Source organism: Salmo salar, chromosome ssa23 (genome assembly GCF_905237065.1).
Source record: "Salmo salar chromosome ssa23, Ssal_v3.1, whole genome shotgun sequence".
Lineage (NCBI taxonomy): Eukaryota > Metazoa > Chordata > Actinopteri > Salmoniformes > Salmonidae > Salmo > Salmo salar.
In genome coordinates, this window is record NC_059464.1 from 39962739 (window position 1) to 39978853 (window position 16115).

The 16115-nt window shown below is 43.8% G+C and overlaps 1 protein-coding gene across 3 annotated transcripts in view; it reads left to right on the forward strand.

Moving 5' to 3' along the window:
* The window catches only part of LOC106584592 (dual specificity protein phosphatase 8), a 108959-nt gene extending 98698 nt beyond the window's left edge, over positions 1-10261 (forward strand). For all 3 annotated transcript variants that reach the window (XM_014170054.2, XM_014170055.2, XM_014170057.2), the window contains 4 exons: positions 3967-4127; positions 4264-4423; positions 5501-5624; positions 6011-10261. In XM_014170054.2, the coding sequence (XP_014025529.1) occupies positions 3967-4127; positions 4264-4423; positions 5501-5624; positions 6011-7226 (1661 nt within the window). In that variant the 3' untranslated portion in view covers positions 7227-10261. The remainder of the gene's footprint in view (positions 1-3966; positions 4128-4263; positions 4424-5500; positions 5625-6010) is intronic.
* The last annotated feature ends 5854 nt before the right edge of the window (positions 10262-16115 follow it).

A 16115-nucleotide genomic window follows, 5' to 3' on the forward strand; every position in this document is an offset into this window, starting at 1 on the left:
AATAACATCTAGCTGAAAGCCAAGTCCCTAATAAGCCATGCCTCCTAAAAAGAACCTAAGGATTACACTGCAAAAAGACCCAGCTGCTAGGTCAACATAGCATGAAAGTAAAAAATACCCAATTGATGGTTAAATTAACCTATGTTTGGTTAATCCCAACATGTTGGGTTATTCACGCAACCTAACTGGCTGGGTCAAAATAACACAACGTGCTCTGTCCACTGTCTGTTTTTAGACCATCATTTTTTTGAGTGTTGAGTCCATCCCAAATGGCACCCTATTCCCTATGTAGTGCACTACTTTTGACCAGAAGCCGATGGGCCCCGATCAATAGTAGTGCACTACATAGTGAATAGGGTGCCATTTTGGGACACCGGCCTGGTGTCTGACTGTGTTTGGTCATAAGACTAAAGGTGATCTCAGCGCTTACAGACAGTTGACTTCCTGATGTCATCTCATCAGACAGCTGGGCCTCAGTATGTGACAGGGTATTTTCAGTGATGTGTTTGGATTGAAATGGAGAGATGTGTTGTCTGGTGCTTTTGGGGGATGTGAGTGCATGTCTCTCTGGGTACTTTCTGAGTGTGAGTGTCTATGCGCACGTGTGTGTGTGTATGAGGGCACAATACATGTGCGTGCTCTTGGTGGGTTTTTCCATAGTGACAGCACCCCGGGGACAATAGACACAGCGGTCAACCACATCATCCCGCGTTTGTTGCCATAGCAACATTAACTCTGAAGGCCAGGTGACCAGCGATGGTGACGGGGAGATTGTGTGTTATCAGTGTTGAGTAAGAACACAGCACAGGACCACTGTAAACTTTTGGACATCCCAGTGGTGTGTGTGATGATGGGTGTTGACCCAATGTTACTGAAACGTTATAGGCCTCAATAGAACCATGCAGGCACACAATCCTGACTCCTCATCTCTGCTCTCTGTACCTGAGGAGAGGAAGTGAGGTTCTCAGAATATCCCATGCTGACCCTGTCCTCTCAACAACTCTCCTGTAATGAAAAGGGACATGTAACTTAGGTGGTGTGTGTGTGTGTGTGTGTGTGTGTGTGTGTGTGTGTGTGTGTGTTTATGTAGCGTTGTACTGTGTGAATAAAGACCTTTACATATGGAGGAAGGGTTTTGAATGAGGAATATATCATAGACTCTTGCTGAAACAAAGTGTGCTAATTGAGGAAAGAGGGACTCCCTTAGTAATAACAAGAGCCACTCTTTCTGTCTTTCTCTTTCACTCTCTTTCTTCATTTATTTATTTATTTATTTATCTTTCTCTTTCTCTGCCTGTCTGCTGCATGTGGAGAGGTGATGTCATCTTTCTGCCGGTTGCCATTAATAGCTGGATACAGGCAGGCCCTCCTCTCCTCTCTCCTCTTCTCCTCTCTCCTCCTCTCCTCCTTTCCTCTCTACTCCTCTGCTCTCTGGTCTTAAAGGGACAGGCACCAGATATAGCCGTCTGTCTGTCTGTCTGTTTGCCTTTCTGTCTATCTGTCTGTGGGTCAGAATACACTCTGCTCTCGCTGACTCCACCACGACCCATATTCAGCCCAGCAGACTTTGCTCTGCGTTCAGACCCATATCCACTGTAGGATAAACTAAGGTTACAGAGCCAGTTATATATTACTAGAACCTGAGGTTATAGGGCCAGTTATATATTAGTAGAAACTAAGGTTACAGAGCCAGTTATATATTACTAGAACCTGAGGTTACAGAGCCAGTTATATATTACTAGAACCTGAGGTTACAGAGCCAGTTATATATTACTAGAACCTGAGGCTACAGAGCCAGTTATATATTACTAGAACCTGAGGTTACAGAGCCAGTTATATATTACTAGAAACTAAGGTTACAGAGCCAGTTATATATTACTAGAAACTGAGGGTACAGAGCCAGTTATATATTACTAGAACCTGAGGTTACAGAGCCAGTTATATATTACTAGTAACTGAGGCTACAGAGCCAGTTATATATTACTAGAACCTGAGGTTACAGAGCCAGTTATATATTACTAGAACCTGAGGTTACAGAGCCGGTTATATATTACTAGAACCTGAGGTTACAGAGCCAGTTATATATTACTAGAACCTGAGGTTACAGAGCCAGTTATATATTACTAGAACCTGAGGTTACAGAGCCAGTTATATATTACTAGAACCTGAGGTTACAGGGCCAGTTATATATTACTAGAACCAGAGGTTACAGAGCCAGTTATATATTACTAGAACCTGAGGTTACAGAGCCAGTTATATATTACTAGAACCTGAGGTTACAGAGCCAGTTATATATTACTAGAACCTGAGGTTACAGAGCCAGTTATATATTACTAGAACCTGAGGTTACAGAGCCAGTTATATATTACTAGAACCTGAGGTTACAGAGCCAGTTATATATTACTAGAAACTGAGGTTACAGAGCCAGTTATATATTACTAGAAACTAAGGTTACAGAGCCAGTTATATATTACTAGAACCTGAGGTTACGGAGCCAGTTATATATTACTAGAAACTAAGGCTACAGAGCCAGTTATATATTACTAGAACCTGAGGTTACAGGGCCAGTTATATATTACTAGCAAAGTGCTTACTTACAGCTTTGTGTTTGTGGAGTTAAAGGGTGTTGTGTTGTTGCCTGGTGTGTGTTACACTTTTAGGCTATGTCATGTCATGTCCTGTGTGTGCTAGTTTAGCAGGGTGATGTCATGTCTTTGGGTGTGTGCGTGTGTTTGGCAGTAGCCCAGATCGGGTCAGGCAGGACTGAACCTAGATTAGGTTCTAATCCTTCTGCTGGGGCTCAGGGTTTCCTTGAAGCACTCCTTCTTCCCTGCCTCACTCCTTTTCTTCCCTCCCTCACTCACTCCTTCCCTCGCCTGGCGAGGTCATTCGCTCTCCCCTTCTCCTCCCATCCAGCCAGAAGTTAAACAACCATGGTAATGCAGAGTAAGTCTGTGTTTTAGTCAGATTTTGAAAGGGAGTGTGAGCAAATGTGTATTATATCTTTGTGAGCTGCTGTATGAATGTCTGTGGTTAGTGTATGTACTGTGGTTAGTGTATGTACTGCACAGTTGTGTGTGCACTGCTCATCTGTGTTTTATTTTTTGAAATGTAACCTTTATTTAACTAGGCAAGTCAGTTACCTGCCTTGCTCAGGAGCAGAACGACAGATGTTTACCATGTCAGCTCAGGGATTTGATCTAGCAACCTTTTGGCTACTGGCCCAACACGCTAACCACTAGGCTACCTGCCGCCCCAGGTGGTAGTGTGTGTGTACTGCATGGTTGTCAGGGGGATGTTACTGGGCCTCTGTGCTGGCCCTGCACCTGTGGCCTCTCTCATTCCCCAGCCCTGACGCAATGCTCTGCTACAGGACATGAGCTCATGAAGGAAACAGAGCCACACACACACACACAGTCTTTAACACACACACAGGCCAAAGTGGAGCCGTCTGCACTTAAAGGGCCAGCCACACACATTCCTCACCGCCCAGCAGCCAAACTATCTCCCAGAGTGCAGCAGAGAAAAATTTCCTACTGAGCTGGGAGCAGAAACCCTAACCCACAATCTAGCTCCAACTGTTATGCATGTCCACAGTTTGAAATGGTTCAGCCATGTTGTTGAAACACAAGTCTGTAATGTAAGGGGATTCAGTGCACAGTCAGAGAGAGTAATAAAAAAATATATAATAATAAAACATGATAATACTTTTTCTTTCACTTAAAAAATGTGGAGCAAGTTATGCAGATCAGTAGGAAAAATAAAATAATTTTAATCCAGGCAGGAAAACGTGACAACTGTGCAAGGGGTGTGTAGACTTTCACTTGACAACAGGGAAAATGTAAATTCAAGCAGGTTTCTGTGTTGGAGTTGCGAGTTCTGTATGTGCATGAGCAGTAGCTCCCAAACGTTTGCCGATTTCGGAAATTGTATTTATTTCTCTGTCTCTCTCTTTTTCTCCTTTAGGGGGCTTTGCTGCATTCTCCTCCTGTTTCCCCGGGCTTTGTGAGAGCAAGCCAGCTCTGCCTATGAGCATATCCCAGCCCTGCCTACCTGTAGCTAACATTGGCCCCACACGCATCCTACCACACCTCTACCTGGGATCGCAGAAAGACGTCCTCAACAAGGTGAGCCCGTAGCAGTCAAGGGGAAGTAGAGGGAATGTGAGAGGAAAGGAAGTACAATAAAGCGTTAGCTGTTGTTCTCTGTTATTGCCTTTTCTAACAGTCCCCTGTCTGCATGTGTCTCTCTGTCTGTCTGTAGGACCTAATGGTTCAGAATGGAATCACGTACGTGCTGAATGCCAGTAACACCTGTCCCAAGCCTGACTTCATCAGCGAGAGCCACTTCATGCGGATCCCTGTCAATGACAACTACTGTGAGAAGCTACTGCCCTGGTTGGAGAAAACCAATGAATTCATCGGTAAGTCATGATTGTGTGTCTTTGCATGTGCAGAGAATATAATATATACCATTTAGAAGACGCTTTATCCAAAACGACTTACAGTCATGCTTAAATGTATAGGTGGTCCCAGAAATCGAACCCACTTTCTGGCGGTGCAAGCGCCATGACCTACCAACGGAGCTACAGAGGACCACGTATATGCAGAATATGCACTAGTAGACCCTGGTTTGATTCCAGGCTGTATCACAACCGATTAGGAGTCCCGTAGGGTGGCGCACAATTGGCCCAGGGTCGTCCGGGTTAGGGTTTGGCCAGGGTAGGCCGTCATTGTAAATAAGAATTTGTTCTTAACTGACTTGCCTAGTTAATTAAAGATGAAATAAAAGAATGTCATACAACATAGTGAAACAGGCCTCATATTCAGTGTATCACAATATTGTAATATATCACCCTCCTTGTTTTCACAAGTGGTACACTCCCAAATGCGAGGTTAATCGTGATGACGACGACCCCTGTGCTGAAGAGGAGGTTTATTTTCTATGGGTGTTCCATAGACGGGTTGGTTGTTTAGCAACAAAGCCGATGCGTGCAGAACTATGGTTTAAACAGACGGGTTTGGTTTAGATTGCTGCTAACATGTAAACTATATTTAGTCTCCAATATTTGTTGAAAACATAAATAGTTGCACAATGAGCACTTGTCTTTCAAATACACAGTTGTTGGTTAACTTGCCAGCAAGCAAATTTGAGCCATATTAGCATAGACGTGTCACTCAGTCATATCAAGAACACGATGAAACGAGCTGAAACGAGACACTTACGTTTCACCACATGCCAGTTCCTTGTCATTGTTGCCAGCTATCTGGCCATCCAGAACCATAACGCACAGCCTTCTGCCCCATTGAAGCGTGTGCATCATTTTCGTGACGTTGTCAGCTAACCCGTCTATTCTCCCAAAAGACTCTCTATTCTAACTAATCAAATTCGATGGGTGTTTCTTTCTCCCAGAAGACTCTCTGTTAATCTAGCTAATCCTGTTCCTGGGTTTTGTGTACGGACGTGTGTGTTCACACGTGTTTGTTCCCCCCTCCCACAGACAAAGCCAAGGTGTCAAACTGCAGAGTCATTGTGCACTGCCTGGCTGGAATCTCACGCTCAGCAACCATCGCCATTGCATACATCATGAAGACAATGGGCCTGTCATCGGATGATGCCTACAGGTACACTCTCTACCCGACGTTCCCCGCCAGCTGAGCTTAAGTTGCAGCATCTTTAAAAAGTGGACTCAGTGTTTGAGGAAATGCTAGACGCTCATCTGTACCCCACAGTCTTGAGAAATGACATTCTTCTGGTTGCCAGAGGAACTAGTGTACAGTAGGAACTAGTTGTGTTGCCTAGGATCATCTTTTGTGTGGCAGTTAGTTCACACCAGTTCATTCGGGGGTAACCTGCTACTTAAATGCACGCAACCCAACGATGAATATTAGGTTTACACAGGAAGTAGCTTAGAAGAACTTTACAAAGTATTTGTTTTGCTTTACTTTGCATCTGGAGCCCCAACTCTAACTGGAACTAACATTTTTCCCTCTTATTTCCTCTTGACCAGGTTTGTGAAGGACCGACGGCCTTCAATATCGCCCAACTTTAACTTCCTGGGCCAGCTGCTGGAGTTTGAGAAGGGGCTGCGGCTCCTCCAGGCGCTGTCAGACGACAAGACCTCAGAGGGCAAAGGTCAATCCCAGGGCTCAGAGGTCAACGGGTTCAGCTCAGGGTCAGAAGTCAACAGTCACCATGACACTTCATCAATAGAGCCCCAGACCCCACCAGAACCGAAGCTCCCCTCGCCGACTTCTCTCCAGCAGGGCTTCAACGGCCTCCACCTGTCGGCCGAGCGCATCCTGGACACTAACCGGCTGAAGCGATCCTTCTCCCTGGACATCAAGTCTGTCTACTCCCCCAGCAGCCCCCACTGCCTGCACCTGGCAGCGCCCACACACTCCGAAGACGTGCCCAAGCTATGTAAGCTGGACAGCCCCCCTGTCAATGGTGTCTGCCCTCAGTTCTCCCCTGTCCCAGACAGCCCCAGCTCGGCCGAGTCACCTTTCCCTTCCCCGGGGTGCGGCGGCAGCATCGGAGGTCTCGACGTTGGGGGTCCCAGTGAGGGGGGTGTTCGTTCTGGAGGTCCATCATCGTCCAGGCCCAGGAGGAAAGCCAAGCACGGCCCTGGATCTGGATCCACAGCCAGTTCCCCGGTACAACCCCAGTCCCTGAGTCTGACTCTGGGACGCTCCCTGCCCGTTCACAAGAGCCCCAGCCTGGACGAGAGCCTAAAGGGCTCCATGCTTCTCTCTCTGCCCCCCAAAGAGTCCGGAACCATGTGGACCAAACACAGAGACACAGTACAGGCCACCACCCCAGTCACACCTGTCACCCCCACTGCCGACGCCCCCTGGTACTTCGGAGCTGAAGAGGTAGGGGAAGGAGGGATGGAACTAGGAGGAGACGGAGGAGGAGGGGTGGAAGTGCGATTCGGAAGCAGCTCTGCGTACGTGGCGTTCGGTTGTAGCGAGGGGGTGCGGCTACGGGAGAAAGTGCAGCGGGACAAAAGGGTATCGTCGTCATCTGCGCCATTACAGAGGGACTCCTCAACGACTGTCGCCAATGGGACGGCCTCCAACAGCACCGAGAAGCAGTTCAAGCGGCGCAGCTGTCAGATGGAGTTTGAGGAGGGCATCTCCGATACGCGTTCCCGGGAGGAGCTGGAGAAGATGGGGAAGCAGTCCAGCTTCTCTGGCAGCATGGAGATCATCGAGGTGTCCTGACTAACCGCACTCCTGACCACAACCGGCCCACCCAGGGAGGAGGGGAAACGGACCTGAAGGAGGAGGGAGGACAGAGGTGGGAAATTTACACTCCCCAAACAGACCGTGTTAAAGACTCAAACTCTGAGAAGACAGAAACACCAGAGAGATTCCGGGAGTCCCTTATCTAGCTAGCGTTCCTTGACTAGACATGGGGTTCAGCAGGCTGTCGATTTCCTAGGTTACATTTACAGTACTACCAACCAAAGCTCTGAAGAGAACAACTACGGGGAAAGACGGAGGGCTATGGGGCACTGACACTGAACTATGAACTGTGAACTATTTCCTCTGTATGGTGTCAGTTAAAGAAAAACAGATCCAGGGGCAAATCTCAAACAACACCCTATCACCCATATAGTGCACTACTTTTGACCAAAAGTCACCAAAAGTATAGTGCTATTTTCGTTATTGGGTGTCATTTGAGACGTAGCCAAGTGCTTTCCTCCCAAAGACTTCAATCCCCAGCATGCCTCAGTCTGCCCCTCCCTTAATTTCAAAGACTTCAGCCCCAGAGAACCACAACCCCCAGCATGGCTCAGTCTGCCCCTCCCTTCATTACAAAGACTTAGAAAGAGCTCTGTACCCCAGAAACGCACCACAGCACAATGCAGAGAGAGACTATTCAGACTCTCCTAAGAGTCTATACCGGTGGTACTGCATCAAAACAATGACGAATCCTCCATTGTTGGCGTGTCAGCCCATCATGGTTTACAAAGACTTTGCAGTTTAAGAGGACTCATAGTGACTGATAAAGACTGGCATTGTATTTTCCCGCAATACTCGTCTGCTTCCTTGTTTCCAGTGTTTAACAGTGTGACGTGACTGTTGGGGCGGTGGGGAGGAGAGGAGTTAGGTCTAAGTTACGCCCTCCCTGTAGTGGAGTTCAGTACTCGCATGTCTCACTCCACACCCCCCAAGTATACCCCACCCCAGCCTCCCAGAGCATGCTCCAGGGCTGGCGACAGACAGACAAATACTATATATACTATATGAATATATATATAGCGATTTTAATGGACTTTTAATCAACAACAAAAAATCTCAGTTCTGGTTGTAATTTATTTGATCTGTTCATTCTGGTAATGAGAAATAATAGAATGTTTTGTGGACTTTTTCATTTTCCTTCGTTAATCTCAGTTTTTGTTGTATGGTATTTATGAAACACATACAACCACACACTCATGCACACACAAACTCATGCACACACACACTCATGCACACAAAACTACAAGCAAGCAATATGTGCTGTTCCTTGTTTGGAGGAAGAGTTATGTATTTTGGGTTTCATCTGACGTTGAAATGCACTTTTCTGTTACTCTTCAAAAACGAGTATCCCATCCACTTCCTAAGAGGGTACCAACACACTCTAACCCAGGGGTGGGAAAACTACAGCTCATTCAATCCGGCCCATGGGAGGTTTCAGTAAAAACAACTAACAAAATGGGGGGCAAATTATTATTTAGGGTTTAAAAACTACTCTAGGCCACATTTGAATGTCTAAAACTAGATAGAATGTTTGTAGAAATTATAATAGACCTGTATATTTCCAAATAACTGCCCTTTTTCTGGCCCCGAAATTGATTTTGACATACAAATCGGTTCCCTAAATCCTGATGTGGCCTTCGAGCCAAAATGTTTGCCCACCCCTGCTCTTACCTCTGGTGACATCACCAGATGTGTGGTATGGTGAAGAACAGTCCCTATGAGCATGAAAACGTTGAATTTACATTGAAAAGATGTTGAAAATACATATGTTTGGTTGAAAATATGTTAAATATGTATTTGTGGTTGAAAATACGTTGAAAATAGGTATTTTTAGTTCAAAATACATTCAAAATACGTATTTTCAACATCTTATGTTCACCGAGATGACTCTTCAGTTGAGTGTAATTAAGATGTTATTTATTGTGATTGTGGGCTCCAGTTAGTGCATCTCCTGGGAGACGGTTAATGTGTGTGAGCGAGAATGAAGAACTTTATTCAACCCAGTACTAAAGAGCAAATTATTGTAGGAAGGACTATTGATTTCTCCAGGGCTCATGACAACAACTACCGGTATATGCAAGTAGATCCACACAGTTGACAATGTTAGAGACATCCACCTAACACACTGCTAAACTCACTCTGTTGGCTAGTTTCCAAATACAACACACACACACACACACACACACACACACACACACACACACACACACACACACACAGAACTAAACTGTGTTGGGATATGAGAGAAGCCCATAGCTGAAACAAATCCCCTCCACACATACACACACAGACATAAACACACAGACACTTATAGTCACACACAAAGATATACCACCACCTTTCGTTTGTTCTCAGGGGATCTTTCAGTGAGCCAAGCCTGGCGCAGGGTACACAATTGCTTGCACATCAGCACAATGCATGTCACGCCCTCACTATCTCTATCAGTCTATCGCTCTCACTCTCTTATTTTCCAAAGGTTTGATAAAAACAAAACAAAACGGAAGGGATGAAACTAGAACGTGATTCAGAAGTGAATAAATGAATGCTATTGCTCTGCTGGTGCGAGATTGTCTATTTATTTATGATGTACGTATATGTGTTTTTTTCCTTTTCCTTTGGTTAGCTTTTCTCTATTGTGACCTTTGACCTATACCTTTGTGCTGCTGTAAGGTCAGACCTGGATTTCCTGTGTTCAGTTCTCTGAGGCTTTCCTTCTAGTCTCTTTATTTTTAAAAGATGTTGTTATAATTATTTAAAAACATGTTAAGAGAAGATGCAGGCTGTCCCGATTGCTATAATTGTTGGTATTGATGTATTATTATTATTATGATTATTATTGTTGTTATGTTGTGTAAATAGCAAGGTATCTAAGAATATTGATGAATTTAGGTACATTTTTTAAATAAAATCCTGATACCTTAGGCTGCTTGACGCAAAATACCTCAGGTTTTTCCTTCCTTGTACATGTTTTGTGAAAATGAGACAAAAATACAAAAATGACAAAATATGAACTGTTCTCTGTCTCTGTTTTGGTTTTAGGTGAGTCCGTCATGGGCTGGTGGTCCACATGGGATAATTGCAGGACAAAACAGCCATACAGGCTGGCATATGGATAAAAACCAAGCCATACAGGCTGGCATATGGATAAAAACCAAGCCATACAGCCTGGCATATGGATAAAAACCAAGCCATACAGCCTGGCATATGGATAAAAACCAAGCCATGCAGGCTGGCATATGGATAAAAACCAAGCCATACAGGCTGGCATATGGATAAAAACCAAGTCATACAGGCTGGCATATGGATTAAAAAAAGTGTTTGGCTTGACAAACTTTATCCCTAAGGGGAAATTTAGCTTGGACATCATAACTAGACTATCACAACAATCCACATGATCAAATAGATACTGGAGCCCATATACATTAGATGAAATACACATACAGTTGAAGTCGGAAGTTTACATTCACCTTAGCCAACTACATTTAAACTCAGTTTTTCACAATTCCTGACATTTAATCCTAGTAAAAATTCCCTGTCGTAGGTCAGTTAGGATCACCACTTTATTTTAACAATGTGAAATGTCAGAATAATAGTAGAGAGAATGATGTATTTTAGCTTTTATTTCTTTCATCACATTCCCAGTGGGTCAGAAGTTCACACACAGTCAATTAGTAATTAGTAGCATTGCCTTTAAATTGTTTAACTTGGGTCAAACATTTTGGGTAGCCTTCCACAAGCTTCCCACAATAAGTTGGGGGAATTTTGGCCCATTCCTCCTGACAGAGCTGGTGTAACTGAGTCAGGTTTGTAGGCCTCCTTGCTTGCACATGCTTTTTCAGTTCTGCCCACACATTTTCTATAGGTTTGAGGTCAGGGCTTTGTGATGGCCACTCCAATACCTTGACTTTGTTGTCCTTAAGCCATTTTGCCACACCTTTGGAAGTATGCTTATGGTCATTGTCCATTTGGAAGACCCATTTGCGACCAAGCTTTAACTTCCTGACTGATGTCTTGAGATGTTGCTTCAATATATCTACATACTTTTCTTTCCTCATGATGCCATCTATTTTGTGAAGTGCATCAGTCCCTCCTGCTGCAAAGCTCCTCCACAACATGATACTGTCACCCCCGTGCTTCACGGTTGGGATGGTGTTCTTTCGGCTTGCAAGCCTCCCCCTTTTTCCTCCAAACATAAACATGGTCATTATGGCCAAACAGTTCTATTTTTGTTTCATCAGACCAGAGGACATTTACCCACAAAGTACAATCTTTGTCCCCATGTGCAGTTGCAAACCTTAGTCTGGCTTTTTTATGGCGGTTTTGGAGCAGTGGCATCTTCGTTGCTGAGCGGTCTTTCAGGTTATGTCGATATAGGACTCGTTTTACTGTGGACATAGATACTTTTTGTACCTGTTTCCTCCAGCATCTTCACAAGGTCCTTTGCTGTTGTTCTGGGATTGATTTGCACTTTCCCACCAAAGTATGTCCATCTCTAGGAGACAGAATGCGTCTCCTTCCTGAGCGGCATGACGGCTGCGTGGTCCCATGGTGTTTATGCTTGCGTACTATTGTTTGTACAGGTGAACATGGTACCTTCAGGCGTTTGGAAATTGCTCCCAAGGATGAACCAGACTTGTGGAGGTCTACAATTAATTTATTTGGATTTTCCCATGATGTCAAGCTAAGAAGCACTGAGTGTGAAGGTAGGCCTTGGAATACACCCACAGGTACACCTCCAATTGACTCAAATGATGTGAATTAGCCTGTCAGAAGCTTCTAAAGCCATGCCTTTCTTGAATTTTCCAAGCTCTTTAAAGGCACAGTCATCTAGTGTATGTAAACTTCTGACCTACTGGAATTGTGATACAGTGAATTATAAGTGAAATAATCTGTTTGTAAACAATTGTTGGAAATATTACTTGTGTCATGCACAAAGTAGACGTCCTAACCGACTTGCCAAAATTATAGTTTGTTAACAAGAAATTTGTGGAGTGGTTGAAAAACGAGTTTTAATGACTCCAACCTAAGTGTATGTGAACTTCCGACTTCAACTGTACAGTACCTTCAGGAAGTATTCACACCCCTTGACTTTTTCCACATTTTGTTGAATTTAAATGGATTACATTGCGATTGAGTCACTGGCCTACACACAATAGCCTGTAATTGTCATGCTTGCTCCCGCTCTCCCTCTCTCTGGCGCTCGAGGGCGCCAGGCTGCCTATCTTTACACACACCTGTCCTCTTCGTTACACGCACCAGCGCCTCATTGGACCCACCTGAACTCTATTATTATTTGATTGCCTTCCCTTTATCTGTCTGTTCCTCACATTATTCCCTGTGTCAGCATTGATTTCATTACTTTGTCCCTTCCAGACGCTGGTTCAGTCCTGTTTTCTCCCTGTACCTGCTTCCTGTTTCCAGCGTCGTGCCCTACAATAATGTCGAAGTGGAATTATGTTTTTAGATATGAGTAGATGTGCTTGTTTTGAGATCAAAGTGAGACTTGCATGTAGCCACGTGTGCACATTTTTTCATATTCTTTGCTAGTAAGTGAGGTATTAGCCCAGTTATAGCTAATTTCTAGTCAGCAATAGGGGAGATGTTGCTTCCTTCAAGAGCACAAAATGTGTACATGTCTAGACATCTTTGAAAAGAAAGTCAGTTAAAGAGATTTGTTTTATGTTTTAAATGGGCAGTGTTGTATTTTGAGACAGGCTTGAATAAGCTAAGTAGCCAAAAGGCAGAGGGTAGCATAATGTGTCTGATTCTCTGTAATAATGGTATGGGATAATAATTCATTTTATTTTGTAAAGTGGTTTCTTGCATCAAACAACAAAATATTTTCACTCACCTCCAGTGGATAAAAAGGTTAATGTCATGCCCTACATGTTTCTTCAAAAGTCTCATGGAATGTAGGCCTACATTCCATTAAATAAACCTTTATTTAACTAGGCATTGAACACCACACATTGGCTGCCACTGTAGGCTGAATGATAGAACAGCTAAAAGTTATGGGGTAAATTTTCTCCATTGTTTTTGATGGTAGGCCACTCTGATAGGCCTACATTATGATCAAATTGCCACAATAGCCTACTTCGCCGCTGTTATAACTGTAACTTAAAGTGGGTACAGCCTCAATGTTCACAGTAAACGCGCGCCAGTAGTTGCACAGAATTTTCACAACATTCAAATTTGCTCAGTGCCTACATTTTTTTGGAGAGAACATTGCTTACAGAGTTGAATGGCTGTGATAGGAGAAAACTGAGGATGGATCAACAACATTGAGGTTACTCCACAATACTTAGCTAAATGACAGAGTGAAATAAGGAAGCCTGTACAGAATATAGCTACCACAGCATTCTGCAAACCATCTCAATTGGCTTGAGGTCAGGTGATTGTGGAGGCCAGGTCAGCTGATGCAGCGCTCCATCACTCTCCTTATTAGTCAAATAGCCCTTACACAGCCTGGAGGTGTGTTTGGTCATTGTCCTGTTGAAAAACAAATGATAGTCCCACTAAGCGCAAACCAGATGGAATGGCGTATTGCTGCAGAATACTGTGGTAGCCATGCTGGTTAAGTTTGCCTTGAATTCGAAATAAATCACTGACAGTGTCACCAGCAAAGCACCGCCACACCATCACACCTCCTCCTCCATGCTTCACGGTGGGAACCACACATGCAGAGATCATCCGTTCACCTACTCTGCGTCTCACAAAGACACAGTGGTTGGACAGATTTCCACTGGTCTAATGTCCATTGCTTGTGTTTTTTGACCCAAAAGAGTCTCTTCTTCTTATTGGTGTCCTTTAGTAGTGGTTTCTTTGCAGCAATTTGACCATGAAGGCTTGATTCACGAAGTCTCCTCTGAACAGTTGATGTTGAGATGTGTCTGTTACTTGGGCTGAAATTTCTGGGGCTGGTAACTCTAATGAACTTATCCTCTGCAGCAGAGGTAACTGTGGGTCTTCCTTTCCTGTGGTGGTCCTCATGAGAGCCAGTTTCATCATAGCGCTTGATGGTTTTTGCGACTGCACTTGAAGAAACTTTCACAGTTCTTGAAATTTTCCGGACGACTGACTTTCATGCCTTAAAGTATGAAGGTCAGACCCCTACCTTGTCACAACACAACTGACTTGCTCAAATGCAATAAGAAGGAAATAAATTCCACAAATTAACCTTTAACAAGGCATACCTGTTCATTGAAATGCATTCCAGGTGACTAACTCATGAAGCTGGTTGAGAGAATGCCAAGAGTGTGTAAAGCTGTCATGAAGGCAAAGGGTGGCTACTTTGAAGAATCTCAAATATAACATATATTTTGATTTGTTTAACACTTTTTTGGTTACTATATGATTCCATATGTGGCATTTCATAGTGTTGATGTCTTCACTATTATTATACAACGTAGAAAATATTACCAGTACCAGTCAAAAATAAACTTTTGACTGTTACTGTATATTGACTCAAGGGGTTGAATACTAATATACTGAAGATATATTAATGTTTTGTTTTTCATTATTATTATTTTTTTTACAAATATTATAATTTTCTTACACTTTGACATTACAAAGTATTTTGTGTAGCTCGTTGACCAAAAATTACAATTAAATCCATTTGAATCCCATCTTGTAACACAACAAAATGTGGAAAAGGTCAAGGGGTGTGAATATTTTCTGAAGGCACTGTACAGTACATCACATTCTCATAATAGAATAACACCTGGCAAGGTATAATGCTAGGGTTATTAGCATAGTCCAGGGGAATTTCATGGCTTTGTCCCTTGTGAAAGAGGAGAGACGGAGGGAAAGAGACCACCAGTCACAGGATCCCAGGAGAGAGAGAGAGCGAGTGAGAGAGAGAGATTTGCACGTCGTTACAACACTGTATATAGCCATATGACAAAAAAATAACTTTTGTTTATTATATATTTCACTTCCTTTGGCAATGTAAACATATGTTTCCCATGCCAATAAAGCTATTTGAGAAAGAGACAGACAGAGAGGGAGAGAGAGACAGAAAGGGAGAGAGAGACAGAGAGGGAGAGAGACAGAGAGGGAGAGAGAGACAGAGAGTGTGTGAGAGAAAGAGATAGAGAGAGTGAGAGAAAGAGTGAGAGACAGACAGAGACAGAGAACCCACACCAAGAGGACCTACACCAACACCACAGCATCACCAGCCACACCCTGGCCACACCCTTTATAGGCCCCCCATATCAGACCTATGCCCCTTCTGCCCACCCCATGCCCCCCGCCCCTGCGGCAAGGACCTCAACATGACAGCAGGACAACCCCAACAATTACACCCGCCCAAGCCCCATCCTGCGACCTAAGAGGAACGTATAAGATGCTCAACATGCTCTGCTCACAACTACTGTGATGGGATAAACCACACAAAAAACAACACTAGATACACAAAGCTTTACTATTTCATCCTGGAAAGTACAAGGTCTGAAGTAATCAATCTTTGGCCTAAAGAGCAGGAACCAAAAATTAATCAAAAAATTGGAAATACAGACATTGCCATCCTACAAGGAACATGGTATGAAGGAGACAGATCCACTGGTAGCCCTCTATGTTACAGAGAGCTGGTAGTCCCATCCACCAAACTACCAGGTGTGAAATGGGGAAGAGACTCAGGGGTATGCTAATTTGGTATATAGCAGACCTAATCCAGTCTATTAAATTAGTCAAAACAGGAACATTTTACATCTGCTAGAAATGAATAAGGAAATTATCTCAACAGAGAAAAATTTCCTCATGTGTGCTACCTATATCCCCCCGATAGAATCCCCACATTTTAACGATGACAGCTTCTCAGTCCCAGAGGGGGAGATCAACAATTTCCAGGCCCAGGGACATGTACTA